General features: G+C 51.7%; 1 protein-coding gene across 4 annotated transcripts in view; it reads left to right on the top strand.

Moving 5' to 3' along the window:
* Positions 1-20,568, top strand: part of ITGB4 (integrin subunit beta 4) — a 57,196-nt gene that overhangs the window by 13,929 nt on the left and 22,699 nt on the right. For all 4 annotated transcript variants that reach the window (XM_019503412.1, XM_019503404.1, XM_019503421.1 and 1 more), the window contains exons 2-19: positions 4,568-4,662; positions 5,104-5,186; positions 5,852-5,953; positions 6,544-6,748; positions 7,542-7,638; positions 8,272-8,443; positions 9,266-9,529; positions 11,116-11,205; positions 11,373-11,495; positions 12,056-12,223; positions 12,875-12,951; positions 13,182-13,393; positions 14,508-14,611; positions 15,037-15,135; positions 16,378-16,504; positions 16,703-16,825; positions 18,373-18,479; positions 19,808-19,841. In XM_019503412.1, coding sequence (XP_019358957.1) covers positions 4,578-4,662; positions 5,104-5,186; positions 5,852-5,953; positions 6,544-6,748; positions 7,542-7,638; positions 8,272-8,443; positions 9,266-9,529; positions 11,116-11,205; positions 11,373-11,495; positions 12,056-12,223; positions 12,875-12,951; positions 13,182-13,393; positions 14,508-14,611; positions 15,037-15,135; positions 16,378-16,504; positions 16,703-16,825; positions 18,373-18,479; positions 19,808-19,841 — 2,272 coding nt within the window. In that variant the 5' untranslated portion in view covers positions 4,568-4,577. The remainder of the gene's footprint in view (positions 1-4,567; positions 4,663-5,103; positions 5,187-5,851; positions 5,954-6,543; positions 6,749-7,541; positions 7,639-8,271; positions 8,444-9,265; positions 9,530-11,115; positions 11,206-11,372; positions 11,496-12,055; positions 12,224-12,874; positions 12,952-13,181; positions 13,394-14,507; positions 14,612-15,036; positions 15,136-16,377; positions 16,505-16,702; positions 16,826-18,372; positions 18,480-19,807; positions 19,842-20,568) is intronic.

Genomic DNA, 20,568 nt, shown 5'->3' with positions numbered 1-20,568 from the left:
GTGCTGCCCCAGACCCCCTCCCAGCCATGTGCCCTGAAGCACGCTTGCACCCACCACCGGCGCAGAGTCCGGCTGCGGCTCCAGAACCCAGTGCTTCTGTTTGTAGCTTCCCAGCTGCCTGCCTCAGCCAGCCCAGGCTCCAGGCAGCTGCTGCCTGCCACAGAGCCCCAGATGCTTGCAGCAGGGCTTGCAGCCTCCTGGCAGCCTGGGCTCTGTGCCCAGTGGCGGCTGCCCAAGTCCCAGGATGGCTGTGGCATGCCAAGCAAAACGGCCTTGCATGCCATGCTCTGGCGCACGTGCTGGGTGTTGCCAACCCCTGTTCTAGGCTCGCCACTCCATAAATGGTTAACCTAGGAGCCTGGGCTTGAGATGGGGCATCTAGACTTCTTGTTCCATAGTGGGGAAGTCTCCTACCTCTGACCCACTCGTCAAGCTACCCCTGAGTCAGGGACCCTCACTGGTGCCCCCTGGCATCAATGCAACCAATTGCTCCATTTTGTTTTGGATGGACACACACGGGCACATCACGCCTTACGGAAAGTTGCTGCTCTGATTCCCTGGCCTATGACATGGCAACAGGGATGCTAAAATTGGCCTGGCCTGGGCTGAACTGCCTTTTATCTAACCGCTTAAAAAGCCTTTGCAGCAGCCTGTGTCTCCAAGGCATTGAATAATGTGCTGTGACTCAAACTCTCCCTTAATGGTTCTTTCCTGTCTTTCTGCTGAAACAATCTGAGTAACTTCTGTCCTCTGGAATTGAGAGAAATGTGTGTGTATCCATGAACTTGGCGCTGTACTGCCTGTGCAATGCAGCAGCCACCGCACATGCAGGCTTTTCACAGGAGACTTTGGCTCCTTGGCCTAGTCGAGGGAGCCGTTTTTGCTGAGCGCCTGTAGTGCTAGCACAGGGAGGTTTACTCCTGTGCTTTCTCTTGCTGGGCATAAAGGGGTCTTGATTCACATGCTGGTTTTTCTAAGTGTTTCTATCGCACTTGTCTGCCATAGTTACTGTTGTATTAGTGACTTCAGTTGTGAACTGCATTGTCAAGAGCAGAGCTGAGCAGGGCACGGGGCAGATCTTCTTCTTCCCCCTCAGATCCAGCCCCCCACAGCAGCCCAGGGCAGATCTTACCATCAAATCATAGAAAATGGCTCTTTATGTTAATGCTTTTGTTGAATGAGATGGGTGGCTCCCCATTAACCCTTGCACTGAGACCATGTTGCACCCAGCAGGAATTTGAATTTGGCTGGTGATGATTCCAGAGCCTGAAAAGAGAAGACTGAACTGTCCTCTGATGCCTTCGAGCAAGGGCATTTCCAGAGGAGTAGGTAAAACACACTGGCAGGGAGCTAAGGGAGGATGCCACAGCTGATCTAAGGATAAATAGAGGATGTCGGTCTCCAAGTAAACAGACACACCCCTCGCCAGCAATAACTGCACTTTAAACACTTAAAAAATAAACTTCCGCTACCTGTCAAAGAAAGCAGGGAGTTTGGTGACAAGTGGGTGGCACCAAGTCCATAATTCAGAGTGGACCCTTGCTGAAGGCCATACATTGTAATTTACAGCATAACAGAAATGAGAATGGGTCTCTTCCAACAAAGATGTCCTGGTGTGATATCTTATTACCTGGACTACCTGCACCGTGGTGCATTGACTGGCATGCTGTATGTGTACTATGCACTGCCAGAAAGCAGAAATGCAACAAGATAAAAGATGACAATCCATTTTGGCAGGTATTATCCAGGTTCTCAAATGCCAAGGGCACTATAAATAGACACAGGACAAGGGTCAGAGAGATCCTTGCTGTATAAATGTAGGCTTATTTAGGCCTTTGCCTTGAAAATGCTTCTAGCCATGCCCAGTGTTATGCACCGTGAGAATTTCCATTGACTCCCATAGGGAAAAAACCTTAAATATGTACAGCTTTTTTGCTGGGGTCAGGGCTTGTACCACATCCAGAATCCACCGATGGCAATGGGACTCCTTCCGCTCATTTCAGGGGGCTTTAATCAGAGGGGCCAGCTAATTCTCAAAGCACGGTTCATCCCACTGGGTCATCCCACTAGGAATCGGCAAGCTTTCCACTGTGTGCAACAATCCAATGGGCATCATTTTTGGCTTCCCTAAAGATTCCTGCTTTCATGTGTTTCATGGTCTTGTTCATTTTTAACATCCTGCTCATGGCCGGGAACATGGACTGCAAAGGGATGGTGCAGGGATGGGTGGGAAAACCACTATCTGGAGGTAGTTCTCATTGTGATGTTAAATCATGCATGTGGTGCTTACATTCTCCAACCAGCGGTATATTAGAAACATATTAGACCAGATTTTTTGTCTTGAAGTTTTTAATTGGGTTGTCCCTCAGGTCCTAGTATAGGCTATCATGGTGATTTATATAGAGGAGGTGTTCACCATAGAAAGCCACTGCAAATACAGGCAGAATAGATGGCTCTGGAGTGGTGCTATGTGGCTTGGGGATGTTCCCCTCTACCCAGACCTGGTCTCAGGCTCTTTCTTTCATGACAAAGAGCCTGAACGCAGCACCAGGATGTAAATTCAGAGCTACTCCAGGCCATCTACTCTGCCTAACTGATCTTCTCTAGTACACCACAAAGGAGTAAGCAGGCGTACTTTGTCAGTGGGCTTATTTTGCCAGTGGAGGACCTTGGGTCGGGAGGCAAAGACATGCTTGCAGATTAGCTTCTGATAAGCTTGAGTTCCAGTTCAGTCTCCTTTGTTTACCAGGAGCCACCTGCATCGGGAGCACGTTGTAGCACCACAGAAGATTATATTGGTTTTATTGCAACTGCAGGAAAAGTGGTCGAGCACCTCCACGTTTTATGAGCAGTTTCTGTCTAGCAGCTTTGGGAAGGTCAGGAGAAGAGGAATTGCTTTTGCTGGCTCTCAGGAATGCAGACTTCTTCAAAAGACCATTGTAGGCCAAAAATCGGGACTCCCTGGAATCGTGGCGCTTTCCGAGGCCTCAGCTGATGTTCATTGTTGGTTGCTGCCATCCTGGAAACTCTCAGTACAATAGGAAATAGCCAAAGGGAGGGGTTTGTTTAGCTTCAGGGGCGAGATTTGGAAAATCTCCTTGTTCTTTTCCTTCTTCAACTCTCTCATTAGTCCACAAGACCTGACTCGAGGAAAAGGGGGTTCTCGTTCTGGCCATGAGTCATACATGTGGCCTGGCGTTTGCGTCTGATTAGCAGTGGCCTGTCCAGCTGCTACTCCATAGGTCTCTGATGAAGGGTGCAGGCAGTCTATGGCTGTCTGCCCTACAGTAGGGGAGTGTGCAGTCCAGGTAGCTTTTAACCTAGACAGCTCCATATCAGTAGCAAAGAATACCCAGGAGGGTGAGTCCAGCGTGGGCTTTTCATGCCTGGGCTGAACACTGTGCTGTCATGTCTTCACTGCTAATTGGTACCTAAATTACCTGGATTCAAGTGAGGTTTGGGTGTGCCAACCTGTAGACATGCCCCATCTGGTAGGGGTTTCCCAGTCTTATTTTGGCCTGGAAGACAGAGAGCTGTTTGTGTGTTTTACCAGTGCTGAGATTGGGTGAGGGTGTCTGCAAAAGAGTCAGCAAGCGCTGAGCAAAGAAGAACCCAGGTATTTGGATAGGGCTGTTTCCCAGCCCAATTAATTCACAGCCAACCGTCACACTAAGCATGCCCTGCTCACCTGTTTGTTTCCAGAGTTTCTCCACTCAGGTGGAGCTTATCAGTTGTTGCACACAGCTCATCGGAGAAGAGAGACTGTAGCACCTCCTTTCCCTGTGCAGCTGTTTGCTGGGGCTCTACATCCCCCGGTTACTTTTTAGGAAATCTACTTTGCAAACCTCCTCTTTGCAGAGGGGTAGGAAAGCTGACCCAGTGAAGAATCCCGATCCTACTGTGCTTTAAAACACACATCTGAGAAACAAGAGTCACTGGAAGAAAGGGCCAGCTAGCAAAGGGGTGGAGACTGCACAGCCTGAATAGCACTGTCAAGTTCAGACACAAGCATTGTGCAAACATCCCCGACACAGCCCAGCCTTTGCACTTTGATTGCAGCCTGCAACTGTATAGGTGCCCCTCCAGCTAGACCTGCAGCCCATGCAAAGTGCAGGGCTGAGCCTTTGTACAGAGACTGCTCGCTGTGCCTAATGGCTCCTGAATATCTAGACCTCCCAGCTCATAGACGCGGAGCCTAGCATGGAGAGAGCATCTGCCAGGGAAAGGTGACTGAGTTGAACTTGTGCTGAGTGGCAGGTGCCAACAGGCGGACGTATCAGTCGTCAGTGAACCCTGTGCAACATTTGCACAGACCATCAGGTGCTTCTTCAAGATGGGAACATAAGGCTGGGGGAATAAAATCTACTCTTTGTTCTCATGCCCTGCCCCAGTCCTGCATGGCATAATTCCCGTATAAAATTTGTCTTCCTTGCCTGGCACTGGCATCCTCTGTGGCCCCCCAGCATCTCAGCTATGATCATTCAGTGGTTGGATGCCATGCAGCTAATCCCACAGTTTTTGCTCCCCACTCTACATCGTGGTAATATTTCTAGCTGCTGTATTTCAGGAGGAAGAGGATGGATGTGTCACTCCACAGGATATGGGCCAGGCTGCTCCTGCTGTCCCTGCTCTGTGCCACGGGCCTGTGCCAAAAGAACAAAAGTAAGTTCAGCTCTTGGCACCCTCTGCCTCCCAGAAAACTCCTGGAAGTCTGTACTTGCCCTTCCTTGGCCCCATGAATGCTCAGGTTGCCCTGTTGTCACCCACTAGCCTCCTTGTACAGACTCTTCTGCCAGTCACTGAGTTGGGGACTGAGCTGAGGGGCATGCCAGGAGTCCTGTCTCCTCGGTTCCTGTGCTGATCCATAAAATCCCACTCTTTACCACATCCCTCTTGTGTGCACTCTCCCTTCTTCACCTTAGCTCTCCCACTGGTCTGGACAGCTCTCTTTTCCCTACCTGCTGTTTCTGGCTTGAACCAGCTCCCATTCTTGTGTAGTAAAGCTCAACTTCAGGGAGCCTGTTCATTGTGACTTGTCCCTTCTCATGCCTCCAAGGGACGGCAGGATTCCTGTGCTCTTGACACTTTGTTCTTGCCTCCTAGTTAATCGCTGCGTGGCCTCCAGGGCAAAGAGCTGCACAGAATGTATCCGAGTGGACAAGGACTGCTCCTACTGCATGGAAGAGGTGAGCATCCCCCTTCCCGAGGACACGGGGGCCCTAGTTTCCCCAGTCCCAGAAACTGTGACAGCTCCAGTTTCCACATTCAGTCGGGTGTCTTCCCCTTCCAACAGTGAGGGACCCTGAGCAGAATCCAGGATGGGGCCACTTCACAACGCAGACCTCTCTCGATAAGGGGCCAGACTTGACTTTGAGCCCATTCAGCTCCAAGCTGAACCCCTCCAGGCTTGGTAGTATTTTGGCTGCAGCCTATCTTTGTCCTTCAACCTGTTGCTTCTCCCCTTTGGCCCAGTTCAGTACCAGCCCAGCCCCCTATTCTTGGGGGGAAATTCAGGCCAGCCCTTTGAAGGCCACTATATATGAGGCTTCTTCCATGTCTGTGGCTTCTGGACATGAAACAAATGGGAACTGGGAAGAATGAATTTGTTAGCAGGGCCGTTTGAGAAGGATGCACAGGCTGCTGAGGGTCTGGTCCCAGCTCCCAGACTGTGATAACAGAAAGGGGGCTTCTCTGGTGCAGAGTCCCTGCCCACACTGGCTTGTTCTGCCCCAGCTCACTCTAATCCCAGTGTAGAGGAGAACCTGCCCCCTGAGGCATTGCATTGTATCCCTCCACAGAGGTCTCTGCTGAGCTTTTGTGTCTGTGCTTTTCCCCTCCTCTCTTACCGCAGAACTTCAAAGACAGCCGATGTGACTTGAGAGAGAACCTGGTGGTGTATGGCTGCCATGAGGCCAGTATCGTGTACATGAAAAGCGAGATGACAGTCCAGAAGGTGAGGGTAGCATGGTTTGAACCTCAGCAATAATCCACCGGGCTGTGGCTCATCACTTCCTTGAGCAGGCTTTTATCCTGATTTCATTAAGAAAAGGGCATCAACATGTCTCTGACTAGTCGTGGGCTGGTTACAATTGCACACCTCTGCCAGATTCCTAAATGTCTCGTTAGGATTCTTCGCTATGCTGTTGGGAGGGTGTCAGTACAAGGAGCTGTTGTTTATGTAGGGCCCACTCAAACACACGGCTCTCCCTTGTCTAGTTGCAAGCTGGTGGGAGGACCCAGCAGGGTAAATAAGCATCAACTCACTGGCTATAGGGAGCCATGCAGCTAATGGAGAATCTGTCCCTGTTAATGCAAGAGAGAACTGGGGGAGGAGGGTGGTTCACCCAACTGTGGGCCTCTGGGTGCAAAGCCCAGCCTTCCTGCCAGGATCAGTCTTGCCATCTGCGTGCTCAGGGCCAGGACTGTTGTAAGCATGGTAAGGGCAAAAGAAGTTCATCCCTTGTGTGGTAGGCGTCTGTGTATATCTCAGCTCCAATTTCCTCTGCAACTCTCATAACACGTTGCTGGTCTCTCCCCTGGTAGAACGTCAGCATCAACACCTTTCTGAAGAAAACCCAGATGTCTCCGCAGCAGATGTACGTGCGGCTGAGAGCCGGGGAGGAGGCCAGCTTTGACATGGATGTCTTCCAGCCCCTCGAGAGCCCTGTGGATCTCTACATCCTCATGGACTTCTCCTACTCCATGTCTGACGACTTGGATAACCTCAAGAAAATGGGCCAGCAGCTAGGTGAGGCCAGGGCCTCCCCCACTATTGACAGCTTGCACCAGTTGCGGGCTGAGGGTGTCCCATCAGGGGTGGCAAGTGCTATGGCCAGCACAGAGCCACACTCCTGGTTTGCTCAGGCCTAGCCCCTTTCTCCCAGCTTGGGGTCGTCCTCCTGGTCCTTGCTGTCACCTGCTAAGCCAGGATTGGGGACCAGTGAGTTAGAGCTGAGGCTAATCCCATGATGATAAGAGTTATTAGTTATTTCAGTGACCATAGTGGTGGCAGATGATAAAGCAATTGTTTCAAGTTGCAGCAAGGGAAGTTTAGGTCAGATATTAGGAAAAACTTTCTCACTAGGAGGATAGTGAAACACTGGAACAGGTTACCCAGAGAGGTTGTGGAGTCTCCATCCTTGGAGGTTTTTAAGACAAAGCCTTGGCTGGGATGATCTAGTTGGGGATGGTCCTGCTTTGAGCAGGGGTTTGGACTAGATGTGACCTCCTGAGTTCCCTTCCAGCCCACATTTTCTATGTTTCTATAGCACCCAGAGGCCCCAGTCCCTGACTAGGACCCCACTGTGGTAGGTTCTCTGTAGATAAAGAACAAAGAGTCCATTTCTACCCCAAAGTTCTTGACATCTGAAGTAAAATGAGAAACAGCAGGGAGTTATGAACAGCCCTTGTGCTAGCCAGGAGTCCTGCCTGAGATGTGGCATTCAGAAAAGCGTAGGAGAAGGTGACCAGAAAAGGGAGCTGTCCCCAACAACAGCCGCCCCAGGGCTATCTCCCAGCTCACTCCTCTCTCCTCTCCTCAGCGGAGGTCCTGCGAAAACTGACCTCCAATTACACCATCGGGTTTGGCAAGTTCGTGGACAAAGTCTCAGTTCCGCAAACAGACATGAGACCTGAGAAGTAAGTGAAGCCATTGGGTCCCAACAGACAGGCTTAGATGAGAGGGGACAGGAAACACTCACCTTATTTCTTACTGTCTCCAGGACTAAATCACACCCTGACCAGGCTTTGACCCTCTCCTGCTGTGATTACTGCAAACCTCTGCTGTCCTGCCTCCCTGCCTTCTCCAACACATGGCTGGCAGTGCCACACAGCCACACTGCCCCTGCTCCTTGGGTCCCAGCCTTGGCTTCCCACATCCTGATGCACGTAATTCAGTGCCCATCCTCTCTGTCAGAGCCCATCCTAATCCCATCCCCACCTACATCTCAGCTCTCACTTCCTAAGCTTGTCCCAGTCCTCTCCTGTCACTCCTCCACCTGTCTCTTTTTGACTCCCTAGCTTTAAGCCTTCATTCATGCTACCCAGCTCTTGGAAGGGGGCTCTTTCACTCTGAGTCATCTGTGCCCCCTGCTTCAAATCTCTCCATAAGCCTTACGTCTTTTGAGGTCCCCTCTACTTTCTGCCGATGTCCTGCTGAGGTTTGCGAGGCAGGAGCAATTTCATCCACTGTACACACGATGCTGTCATGATGATCTGTGCATGACTTCCCCAGCCCCATTTGAAAGCCCTTTGCTCCCTTTCCCCTACCAGGCTGCGAGAGCCCTGGAATGGAGCTGACCCTCCCTTCTCCTTCAAGAACGTCATCCGCCTGACCAGCAACATTGACCACTTCAGCAGGGAGCTGATGAAGGAGCGCATCTCCGGCAACCTGGATGCCCCAGAGGGTGGCTTTGATGCCATCCTCCAGACGGCTGTTTGCAAGGTGGGCCCAGAAGGGTTTGGCTTCTCTGGATGCTCTGTGCGTTGGAGTAGGGGAGAGAAGTGGTCTGGGCACCTAACAGTGCAGCTCACCTGCAACCCAGACCTCAGCCCCATGTGGCAGGAGCTACTACTTTCCTGGACTGTCCATCCCACTCCTCTCACTGCTGTCGCTGTCTGGCAGCTCATCTTGCCTTTCTGGTTCTCCCGATAGTAAAGCCTTTTGAGTGGGCAACCCTAGCCTGGTGGTAGAACGGCAGGCCCAGGAGCCAGGCCCTGGACACACTGTGCTTCCCTTGTGTGTCCTTGTCTCCTGTGCTGTCTCCTCTCCCCTTGCTCCTGTGGCTGTGTGGATCCATTCCCCAGGTGCCTGCAGGTCCTGGCTGCAGTTGTTCCCACCAGGCGGGGAGCTGGGTCTTCCTACAGGTCCAAGTCTGCTCGGGAACTTGTCTGATATGGCTGGATGGTGCTGAAACACCCTAGAGTTAGCGGGAGGGGACTGCTGCGGGACACCACCACCATGGGAGCTGACAAAGGGCATTAACCCTTTCATGTGTGCTGTTTTAAGTGGCTTATCCTTGCAGCAGTGTTTGTGGCATGGGGAGAAGGGGTAGTGGTGAAGGCGGGGATTAAAAATCCCAGGTACCTCAATCCCATCGACCCCCTGTGGGGAGTCAGGTGCTTCGCTCCCTCGATCCTTTGAGAAACTCATCCAAAGAGTCCCATCAGCTGACTCCAGGCCTTTCATTTAGGACTGGCTCTGTGCACTGTTTCTGGCGGTTAAGTAAATATAAACATCCCTCCCTTCCCACCCCTATGGCCCTAGGAGAGCATTGGCTGGAGGAAGGACAGCACTCACCTGCTGGTCTTCTCCACTGAGTCCGCCTTCCACTATGAAGCCGACGGCACCAATGTGTTGTCTGGGATCCTGCGGCGTAACGACGAGCAGTGCCACCTGACCCAGGACAACACCTACACCTACGACACCAAGCAGGACTATCCCTCTGTGCCCACCCTCGTGCGCCTGCTGGGCCAGCACAACATCATACCCATCTTTGCCGTCACCAACCACTCCTACAGCTACTACGAGGTAAGGAGGGGCCTGAGGCAGAGGGTCGGGGAATACGGTCTGGAGGAAACGCTATGGATGCAGTTAACGATAAGGGTTAAACTTAGTGAAGTGACCCACTGGCTGGCCTGCAGTTTGGCTACAATTTAGGAAGGGGGGTGCCAGTCATTATCCAAGGGTACTACCTAATCTGGCCTCCTTCCATTTGCTTCATCAGGTCTCTGCTGGGCTGGAGCAGACAGCCTGTGTGAAACGGCACCTTTCACCTACAGGTCACTGCTTGAGGAGCAGATTTCAGATTAAAGTTAATAGGTCCAGGCGTGAAACACATTTAAGCTGCTGCTGGGCTTCCTGAGCAGGGAGCCTGGGGGAAATGGTCTCTTGCTCTCCTAACTTCAGGATTAAACTGCTGCACTCTGTTTTTTCATGGGTGAAGAGGAATGTGTTGGACTGATCATGATCAGTTGGGGGATGTGAGGCCCTGAAGTGAGATTAAAAAAAACCAGGCCTCAGAACTGTAGAGGTTGATGCTGCCATGGGTAGGGCTTGTGTGTATGTCTCTTGTGAAACAGTGGGGACATCCAGTGGCTAAATGCATCCCAGGGAGATGGCTGAGTGCATTTGATCTCTGTATGAAGCTGAGGGAGAGAGGCAGGTGTTGGGTCTGAATGCTTCCCAGCTGCAGAGCTGCCCGGATCCTGGGTTCTAGAGCAGCCTATTATAGATGGAGGGGGCGGCTATAAAGTTTGAACCGGGACCAATGCTTTCCCATAATTCAGGACTGCTGGTTATCCAGGCTTTTGGAGCAGCCCCAGCTGTAACTCCAGTCTGCTAAATAAATGTACCCAGTGTGCCAGTTGTACGTAGGAGGTGCAGGTTGGGGCGTTGTGAGGGCACTGGCAAGGGGTGCGGAGGAACTCTGGGTTCTGTTCCCATCTCTGGCACAAGTTTCCCGCTTGTGCCTTTGGGTGAAACAACAGCTCTGTGCCTCAGTTCCACTACAATGGGGAGGATAATCTGTTCCCACCTCTGGGGAAGCTGTGAGGACAAATTTGTTCATGTCGGGGAGGTTCTCATGGACTACACCGATGAGAAGCCTCAACATACAGTGCAGGGAGTGAGGGGGTGTGAAGAAGGGGCCTTCTAGATCTTAGGCTGCCTCAGCTCACCTCCCCCTCTAAAAACACTCGTTGAAGCTTGTCCCCTCTTCCAGCCTGTGGCAGTGGGCCTGTCCCTGGAGGGTGACATGCTGATGAATGTATCTGAAGCAGGAAAAAACCTGAGAGAAACCACCCTTTAGCCCCACCTGGGGCCACCTGCACAGTGCAGAGGTCTGGCTCATGCCCACTCCCCCCACCGCCACTGGCATTTATTCAGTAAATCTAATTCCATGAGCAAGATGGAGCCATTGGGACAGGTTGCAGGGAAATACCACCTGGCAAGTCTGCTGAGCAACATATCTGGTAACAGCATCCTCTGCAGCAGAAATTTGGAGCCTGTTACCTTTGGTGCCAGCTGATGAAAATGAACCTTTTCCTGCCTGTCATGGGATGCACAGCATGACAGCAGGGTTTTGGGGCTGACCCTATCCCTCTGGTTGTTTGCAGAAACTGCACCGGTATTTCCCCCTCTCAGAAATCGGAGTGCTGCAGGAAGACTCCTCCAATATTGTGGAGCTGATTCGCACAGCTTTTGAGGTAAGGGCACCTGTGGGCTCTCAGCCTGGCTCAAAGTCAAGCCACTGGATTACTGGGGGCGGGGAAGAAGGAGCAGAACAGTGCATGTACACTACAGCACCTCCAGGCAGACTGAGGGGAGGAAGCTACGTGCCAGTGCTGATCCCCTCTCTCCACCCTCCCACCAGCGTATCCGTTCCAAGATGGACATCCGCACGGACTTTGTCCCCAAATCCATCAAGACCAACATTACTTCCTTGAAGTATGAAAAGACTGAGTCAGGCTCCTTCTTTGTTTCCCGTGGGGAAGTGGTAAGTCCATGTAGCTTCTTGGGGTATCATGGGGTCCCTGAGCACATCGCAGCATGGAGGTACTTATCTTCAAATGCCTTTGCAGTGAGGCAAAGCCATTACTACTACTAGTGAGGCAGAGAGAGACTGAGGAATTTGTCCCTGGTCCCACAAGAATCTACAGCAGGGAAATGAATTTCTCTTCCCACTCTCTGCCCTCTGGTCTCACCTTCTCAGCCCGTGTAGGTTAACAGTAGTTTGTAAACATGCATGATCTCTTTGTGTTATGGGAGCAGGGAATAGGCTTTCTTAGATTTCAAGTTCCTTCTTTCTGTTTTGTGTATGGGATCTTGCTCCAGACACTATTATAATACAGATAAAGGTGGAGGAAAGTACCTTGAAGTCCATCGGTGTGCAGCCAGATCTCATTGACCTGGAAAGGACACATGGTAGAAAGGTGGTCTCCTTCCTTCCTTCACTTGGCCATTTCCCCAGCCTTCCCCTACAGGAAAAGTACCAGCTGGATCCAGAAAGGAGCTTTGAGTACAGGTGGCTAATAGATGCGTGTCTCTTTCCTTCAGGGCAAGTTCAATCTGCGTTTGAAAGCCCTGGAGAAGGTGGGTGGGGAGCATGTCTGCAACCTCCAGGAGAAAGACCGGCAGGGAACAATCCATGTGAAACCCTCCTCACTGAGCGACAGCCTGAAAATTGATGCCTCTGTCATCTGTGATGTCTGCCCCTGTGAGCTGGTAGGGGACCCCGCTGGCATGCCTCAACGCAGGGAAATCCCTGTGTCTTCCCTGATAGTCAGGGAAGGTATTGAACTGGCCTGTGTGTCTGTGCACTGCTGCCCACTACTGGATGGATTCTGCACAGATAAATTGTGTCATGTGCCCTGTACTGCCAGTAGCTGATGCAGAGTCCAGGGGGGGCAGGGAGAACAGGAGGATCCAAGTGCTGCTGCTGCCACCCTGAATGCCCAGGTATTCATAGCCTGAGCAGCACAGCACTGATGCTGACTATGGCTTTGTTATGTTGTTAAGGACCTGAGGATGGTTCTGGGCCCGAGCTGGGGTGTGACAGGTGCAAGACTTTCACAAGTAAAGTGAGTTTGGCTGTTCCCAGCACAGTCCTAATCTGGCCACAGAGACATGTGCTGTGGCCCAAACACAGAGCCACGAGCCTTGTACCCATCACAGAGAAACTGCTAGAGATTTGCCCATGCCCCAGCCCTGCTACCTTTCCTCCTGAGCAATAGCTCACAGAATAGTTGAGCAGAGCCTTTGCCCCAGGTGGGCAAACATGGAAGATCCAGATCCTAGACCATGCTCTGTGACCGCATGGCTGAGCTCAGTCTCTGGAAGCGGGTTAGTGACTTCTCCTCTGCTTCTTGTTCACAGCAAAAGGAAAGTAGATCGTCCAAATGCGGATTCAATGGGGACTTCGTCTGTGGACGGTGTGTCTGCTACTCAAACTGGTAAGGATCCTGGCTAGTACAGCTCCTGAAGTATGCCCCATCCTGGGAACCCCACCCTGCACGTTCAGTTATTCCTGGTTGTCCGAAGACCTTGGTGTGCCCTTGCTCACTTCGGTGCAATGCTCTCTCTGTGCGACAAGTATTCCCAGGTCAGGAGTCTGTGTTCCTGTGGGGCCAGCAATGCTTACAGCCTCTGAAGCACATATCTGAAGTGTGTCTGTATTTTCCAGGCGAGGGGACTCGTGTGACTGCTCCTCTGACTTTTCTGAGGACAGCCAGGCCTGTATCCGCCCTGGGGATGAGAAGCCTTGCTCAGGGCAGGGTGAATGCCTCTGTGGGAAATGCCAGTGCTACTCAGAGGACCTGACCCTGCGCTACGAGGGTGACTACTGTGAATTTGACAACTTCCAGTGTCCACGTACATCTGGCTTCCTCTGTAATGGTGAGTGGTGGGCAGGGAGGCAGACCCCAGCCCAGCCCAGAAACCTGAGCAGCTTGCCAGTCCTATGCTCCTCTGCTTCAAGTGCTGCTGGGATTGCAGAAGGGGGCACACAAGCTGTGGGGAAGAGCAGGGGCAGGACCTAGTTTTTTCTTTCAGGGTGTGTCTTTACCCTGCTGGCCTTTGACCCATATATATCTCAAGATCTGGAATTAACTGGTAGTCTCCCTGCAAAAGGCCAAAGTCAGGTATAGCCTCAGGCCAGTGTGTTCAGGTCTCTGTGGCCAGTGGCACACAAGGTAACGATGTGGCTAGCATCATGTCCAGCTCTCTTGGACCTTCCTAGCCCAAATGTCCAGGTGCCCTTTAGCATATATCCAGAGTGAAGCTCGAGCTCACAGTTTCTGGATTCATGTAACAAGATGCCTCACCTACTCCACTGCTGTGCTCCTCTTCTTACATACAGTATTAGCTGCAACACACTTGGCATAGCAGCTCTTCCCATACTGAACATGAGTGCAGCTCACAGACACCTCTCTCTAGCACTGAGGAGAGAATTCAGGACTTTGGGCTCTGAAAACAGAGGCCTCTGCCACTCAAGCTGAAGGAGGGGGGTTCCACTAGCTAGTAGTAATAGCTCTGTTATTCCTGTCAGCCAGCCACTGGAGGGAGAAATGGTCACGTTTACATACAGAGCACAAGAGAGAGCGTGCTTTGCTGGTCATGGACTAGCTTTGGACACAGAGTGATAGCATGAGAGAGGTGCAGCTCAGGTCTGAGGAGGGGGACCCAGCCCTAGCTAAAGCCAATGGGAAGAGTCCTTCTGATGTGAATTTTATTAGATCATGTCCCTGATCTCTAGGTAGTGGAACCTGTCGCTTCTTTATGCCTTGCTGGTGACTATCCCTCTTCATCTCCCCCAGAGAGAACAGGGGAGGAGCTTTCCAAGGGGAAAGTGTGAGGACAAAACCCAGGTATTGGCCATCTGGCTGGTGATAGGTGCAGAAGTCCTCTGGGGAGCAGCAGGGATGGGATTGGAGAAGCTAGAGCATCCTCAGGGGCCAGGGATGCCCATGGGGTCAGAGTTCACCCATTAACATCCTCCCTCTCTGCACAGATCGGGGTCGCTGCTACATGGGCCAGTGTGCATGTGCAAGTGGCTGGGGAGGCCCTGGCTGTGAATGTCCCACAAGCAACGAGACCTGCATCGACAACAATGGGGTAGGTTGTTCTTCTGCAAGGGCAGCATTGGGTTTGAAGTTGTTCTACACTGAGACAAGGAAAAGGCCAACTGGCCAGAGGGAGATCTGGATTGGAGTGAGCTTTGAAGTCAGTAGGTTGGAGCGAGAAAGCCAGGCTGTGGATGGCCCAGTGCTCTTTTTAGCCTGATGATGTACCATGGAAAGGAGAGTTTCTTCCTGGTCTCAGCTGATGATCTGTCCATGTCTTGATGTGTAAAGACTTGTTGGACCTTGTCATTTTCATTCCAGGGGTTTCCATGGGTCCAGGGGTTGTAGGTGGGTGAGAGGGAGAAGGGCTGCTAAGGAGCAGGTCTGCTGTTTTAGGAGCACCCTGTTGCTACTAGCAATGGGTAACAGCATATTGCTTGTGTTAGAGGCTGACTCGTGGCCCCTTTTTTCCCGTAGGGAATCTGCAATGGCCGTGGGAGGTGTGAATGTGGCAGGTGCATTTGTGACAGCTCCTCTCCCTACATGGACCCCACCTGCGGAATAAATTACTCCATGGTAAGTCTCCCAGCTTTGTGGTCAATGGTCAAGTCAGTGATTGATAGGCCTGATGCATCACCTCTCTGATTGTGGCTGGCTCCTGAGTTCCTGGCAGAACATCTGGCTTGGGGGAGAGCCGAGGGAAGAAAAACAGTGCCAAAGATGTATCCCCGGTGATCTTCTGGGGACTGGGATGGTTCTGCTGTCTCCTAGTCAGAGTATCTTCCATGATGGGTGCCACAGAACTAGCACAGCGAGGCCTTTGGGCTTCGGAAAGACTGCAGAGGGCTCCTCAGCCGTCTGTTTGGATCACAAGTACTAAAATACAGCCAAACATTAAATCTTGTATCTGGATTTCAAAGGAGGGAATGTGTGAGCGCCAGGTAGCTAAGAGCTCCTGTTTCCAACTCTGAGAGCTTGGGAAGAGTCATGTATTGGCTCCATACCTCAGTTTCACCATCTGTAAATGAAAGACCACACAGAGAAATCATTGAGAAGTTGATTTGGAAGGGACCTCCGAAGGTCATCTAGTCCAACCCCCTGCCTGAGACAATCATCTCTATCCAAACCATCCTATACAATCCATAATCTAAACTCTTCATAAGACTACTGTCAACCCTGACACAAGATATAACACCCTAACCTGCCACAGGTAAAGCAGGCTTGTCAGGTTTGAGACAGCTTTGGGGTCTGTAGGGAAGAGCTGCTGTCCCAGTGGGGAAGATAAATGGAGATTGTTTCATAGTAGTGGACCTGATCCAAAACCCCGGTATGAACACTTTATAAATTTGGTCTCAGGCCTGTCTCTGTGGAGATGCACGGTCTCCTTATTTCCTTCAGAATATTTGGAGCAGGGGGTTGGGTTGTGCACACTCCAGGTACGGGAGCCAGCCGCCGTAAACCAGACGGGGATTCAGATTCCATGTTCCACGCCAGATCTCCCCCACCCCCTGCATCTCAATGGAGAAATGCCCCAGGTTGTTTGGGATTTCAGTGTGTGTTTGTGCCCCCCAGCAGATTAATAAAGGATGTAGAGCTAAACCATGATTTGTTCCCACGCAGCTTCCTGCCTGGTTGTGCAGACTTGCTCTTTGCACATTATTTCCCCACTCCATCCCCTCGTTTCTCACTGTCTGACATCCCCTCTCCCTGCTCTGGCATGTGCAGTGTCTCCAGCCCTCACCACTGGGATTTGGTTGCTTTTCCCTCTCTCTCACCCATGCTTCTCACTGTTTGACGTTTTGTGTCTCTGGGGAACAGTTTATGCTGGGGGTGTGTGAAGATACTCGAACCTGTGTCCAGTGCCAGGCCTGGGGGACTGGTAAGAAGAAGGGGAATGAATGCACTAAATGCCCTTTCAAGATCCAGATGGTGGATGAACTGAAAGGTACCAGGAGCTCAGCCTTTGTGCTTCAAAGATGTGTGTAGGTGGGAGGGTGTGTCTGAGTCTAATGTGGTTCCTTCAGGCCATGGAGTGCGTGTGTTGGGGGGGAGGGTGTGGAAAGGGGCACAATAGGGCTCAGCCCCTGGGGGAGGCCTCTGGGCACTACCTCATACATAGTAATAATCTTGCTTCTCTCTCCAGAGGAGGGGGTGAACGAGTACTGTACGTTCCAGGATGAGGAGGACGATTGCACATACCGTTACACCCTGAAAGGAGATCCCAGCATGCCGCACAACAACACCATCCTTGTGCAGAAGAAGAAAGGTGAGCAAGGAGTGAAATAAGAGTGAGGGGCCATCTCCTGCCCACCTCTCTGAGGAAGCCTACAGACCCCAGCTCTCCAATTCCCAAAGGTTGTGCTTTGAGAGTGGCAGAAGCATGCCATGAAAAATTATACTTTATCAGGATCATATCTGGCTCACAAAGGGTGTGTCTACGTGAGACTTTTACTGTGGAGTTGCCTAATTAGCTTCACAATGAAACATCAGCATCTATACATGCAGTGCTATTAGGCTGCAGTAAACTAATAAATGCTGGTGTAGGATAGTACTGCCCAACACAAGTGGCATTATTTGGTGCACTGCTATGCACATGTAGACACTGATGGGGCTGGCTGGGGCACGCGGGTACTTCAGTACGGGGGCTGCCTGCTGGATTGACCCTCACTGAAACACCCCTGTGCCCCAGCCAGCCCCTTTGCTCTGCAGCACATTGAGTCAGGTCAAACCAGACCTGGGCTGGCAGGCTGACCTCCAAGGTCCCCTGCTAGGCAGGGGACCTCTGCCTTGGCTCAGCATGCTACAGTCCCATGTACACATGCAAATAGTGCACCCAGGAGCAATAGGCTCTGGCGCAATTATGCCGGAGTTTATTCAGTCACCTTAGTAGCATGTGTAGACACACACAGAGCTAAGTCATCTGACCCGTAAGGTTCCTCATGGGTCCAAAAATTTGGTGGTGGGAGCAGTGGCAATTAACAGTGCCACTGCTTCCTCACTGTCAAATTTGCAACCTACGCATGGCAAGGTTGGGCCCTGGGCTGCGCCAGCCCCATGAACAGATCGGATCCATGGACCAACCCATCACTGCTCCTCTGGGGCCAAAACATTGGGCACCACTGTGTCGTATATGCACCTTTTTGGTTTAAGCATGAAGTGTGCTGTGAATTTTGATCTAGGAAAAAATTGTGCTCCAGGTATCCAAAGTTGGGGGAATGCTGCCCTCGTTTGTCTGCCCTGACCTTCCTCATCCCTCTGGGAAAGCCCAGGCAAGCCAAGGGGGAACCATGGGACCAGAAATTGAATCCCCACCCCCTCAGAGCATTGTTCGGGGGGGGGTGAGGATTCATTGTTGGGGGGTGAGGATTCATTGTGCATGCCAGTCACTCCATGGGTGCTCTGCTGAGGGCTAATTAGTGCCCCAGGTGGGGATGCTTTTGTGGAGGTGGATGCTTCTCCACTAAGAACAGGATTGACACCTCCCCCTTTCTCTAGTCATTCCAGATAGGCCCCTCAGACGGAAACATACTGAGTCCGTGGTGGCCACCAGATTAGGGGGTGCCCTGAAGTGACTGAGGATCTGGGAGGCTCTCTCTGCCAGAGCCTTGTGGGAGCCTCCACCAGCAAACGCTGAGGGCAGCCCCAGAAAAGCCTGGTTGTACCCTCTTCCCTTCCTCCACCTCCACTCCCAAGCAGAGCTATGGTTCTGCCCCTCTCCCACCTGCTTTCTCTTGCCTCTTTCTCCTCCCCATCCCCAGACACTGGTTGGGTCCCACTGCCCCTAATAACTGCTGATGTGTCTGTTGGTCCCAGAGTGCCCGCCAGGAAGCTTCCTATGGCTCATCCCCCTGCTCATCTTCCTGATCCTGCTTCTGGGGCTGCTGCTGCTGCTCTGCTGGAAGTTCTGTGCTTGCTGCAAGGTAAGGTCCTTACCCACGCTGCATTCAGGCCCTGAGGGGCGGGTGGCAGGCACTGCATTGCTGGAGACACTAAATCCTAGGTCACGAGCTGCAGTTCAGACCTCATGGCTAGGAAGGACTGTGGGGACATGCCTGACAAAGGGCCCCACTGTGCCTTTCTCTGATGCAGCCTGGCTGCCAAAAGGGTCCAGGCAGGAAGTAGTTTAGGAAGGGAAAAAAAACAGTTCCTACTGGAATTGGTGGGAATTTTGCCAGTAACTTCAGTAGGAGCCAAATTGGGGTCAGGATGTGCCAATTCACCTATAGAACAACTAGATTATTTGGGTCCTGCTTTTATTACATACAGCCCCGCTGGTCTGTGTAAAACAACCGCTGTGTGGTAACTGGCAGATATCCAGGTTAATATGTGCTTCCCTGGCATGGTTAGTATGGGGGGTTTCCTGGCCACACAAACACAGAGCAACCAGGCAATCGCACAGTTTGGCCACTGGTATACTTCAAAATGGCTGTTTTTGGCATGTGGAGAGATTTGTTAGGAGGTGAGTGAGGAAAAGCCAGTGAATTTTGGCTATATCTGCATACACTTTAAATCCACTGATTTTTTTTTTAAGATAAGTGCCTGCCTAGTTTTGTGAGCTTGCTAGGAAATGTGAAATGTTTTGCAGGTGCCTCTAAAGAAAACCGTTGCAATGCAGACGCTGCTATGTGTATGGTAGTTAACACAGCAGGGACCAGGGAAGCTCTTTTGTATTTACCTGCAGACACAACCCCCCACAACCACTCCCCAAATGCACCGCTTGTTAAAAGGAGTTGCCTGTTCTGTCAGGACCAAAGCCCAGCACAAAGCTGCTGGGGTGAGATGAGAGGACATAAACTATTTCTTCCACGTGGCTGTTTCTGTGATGCATGTGCACAGGGGCTTCCACACTCAGTGGAGAAACAGCTGGGAGGAAGCTGTCAGGGCCCTGGTGCAGTGTTTGCAGTATGTACCTTGGTGACATGTACTTGCCACCCAAGATGGCATTGAGGTTGGTGGAGATGGCAAAGGCACCTAGGCCGCAGCATTCGAGTGTGGTACTTGGGGAACCTGGTGGCTCCTGGCCAGAGTCTGGCTTTTCCGCCCAAGGTCAAACTGGTCACCCACTCTTGGTGGTCAAGAAGAACTCTGTTTTTGCCTTCCTGTGTATCATGGGGAACTGTTATCTTTGGATCCTCTTTGCATGTCTGAACCAGCTATTTCTCTGCCATAGATGGCAGTGGCAAGGTACTGGCACTGGAGGTGTCTGTCTGTATCTTTGACCACAGCGGGATTGTTCTTTGTCTCCTAGGCTTGCCTGGCCCTGCTGCCCTGTTGTGCACGAGGTATTACAAATTTAAATTGATTTTTTGGAGGGAGGGGAGTGATACTGCAAGTGCAAAACTGTGCTTCCTTCATGGAGGAGGAAAGCCAGGACAGTGCCAGAGTTAGACATCCCTCCCAATAAATCGGTAAAACTCTTCAGAGGCTTTTAGGGCTGAGCAGGGAAAATGTTCCTAGTAGAATGGGCTTTTATTGGAAGCCAGGCTGGGACACTAAGCTCTTACCTGTCCTCCCCACTTCCTGAGCTCTTTATACCAGGGAGCAGGGGGTTGCTGGAGCCCTACAGCCCTGGCGCACATAGCTCCTTCAGTCAACTGAATGGATGCTGTTCAAAAGATATGGAGAGTATTCTCATAATCCAGTTTCCAGCTGGGCAGATGTGCCCTGGGGTCCCCTCCAGGAGCTGACTCATCACCTCTCACTGCTACCCGTAGCTTGTCACGCAGTCACAGTCCCTTGGAGTAAAGCACTAACTCTCGGGCAGCTGAGGGCTCATGTGGCTTCTTGAAAGGTCTTAGGGATGTGGGGGGCGACTTTGAAAGCAAGTTCCATAGAAAGCCAGGAGAAAGCTGGAAGAGCCGGGGAAGGGAAGAGAGGTTTCAGCCTGGGTCCCTTGCTGAGTTCTCAACAGAGAGGCTCTGAGTTGGGCCAAGAAGCGTAGCTCCCTCTCTGGGGCATGGCAGATGGTTGGGGAAGGTGAAGGTCTGGGTGTAAATGGAGGGCTTCTTC

The sequence above is a fragment of the Gavialis gangeticus genome, unplaced genomic scaffold, assembly GCF_001723915.1.
Source record: "Gavialis gangeticus isolate Ggan-Ray unplaced genomic scaffold, GavGan_comp1, whole genome shotgun sequence".
NCBI classification, from domain to species: domain Eukaryota; kingdom Metazoa; phylum Chordata; order Crocodylia; family Gavialidae; genus Gavialis; species Gavialis gangeticus.
The sequence above is the reverse complement of the archived record's forward strand: the minus strand, read 5'-3'. Positions and strand labels throughout refer to the sequence as shown.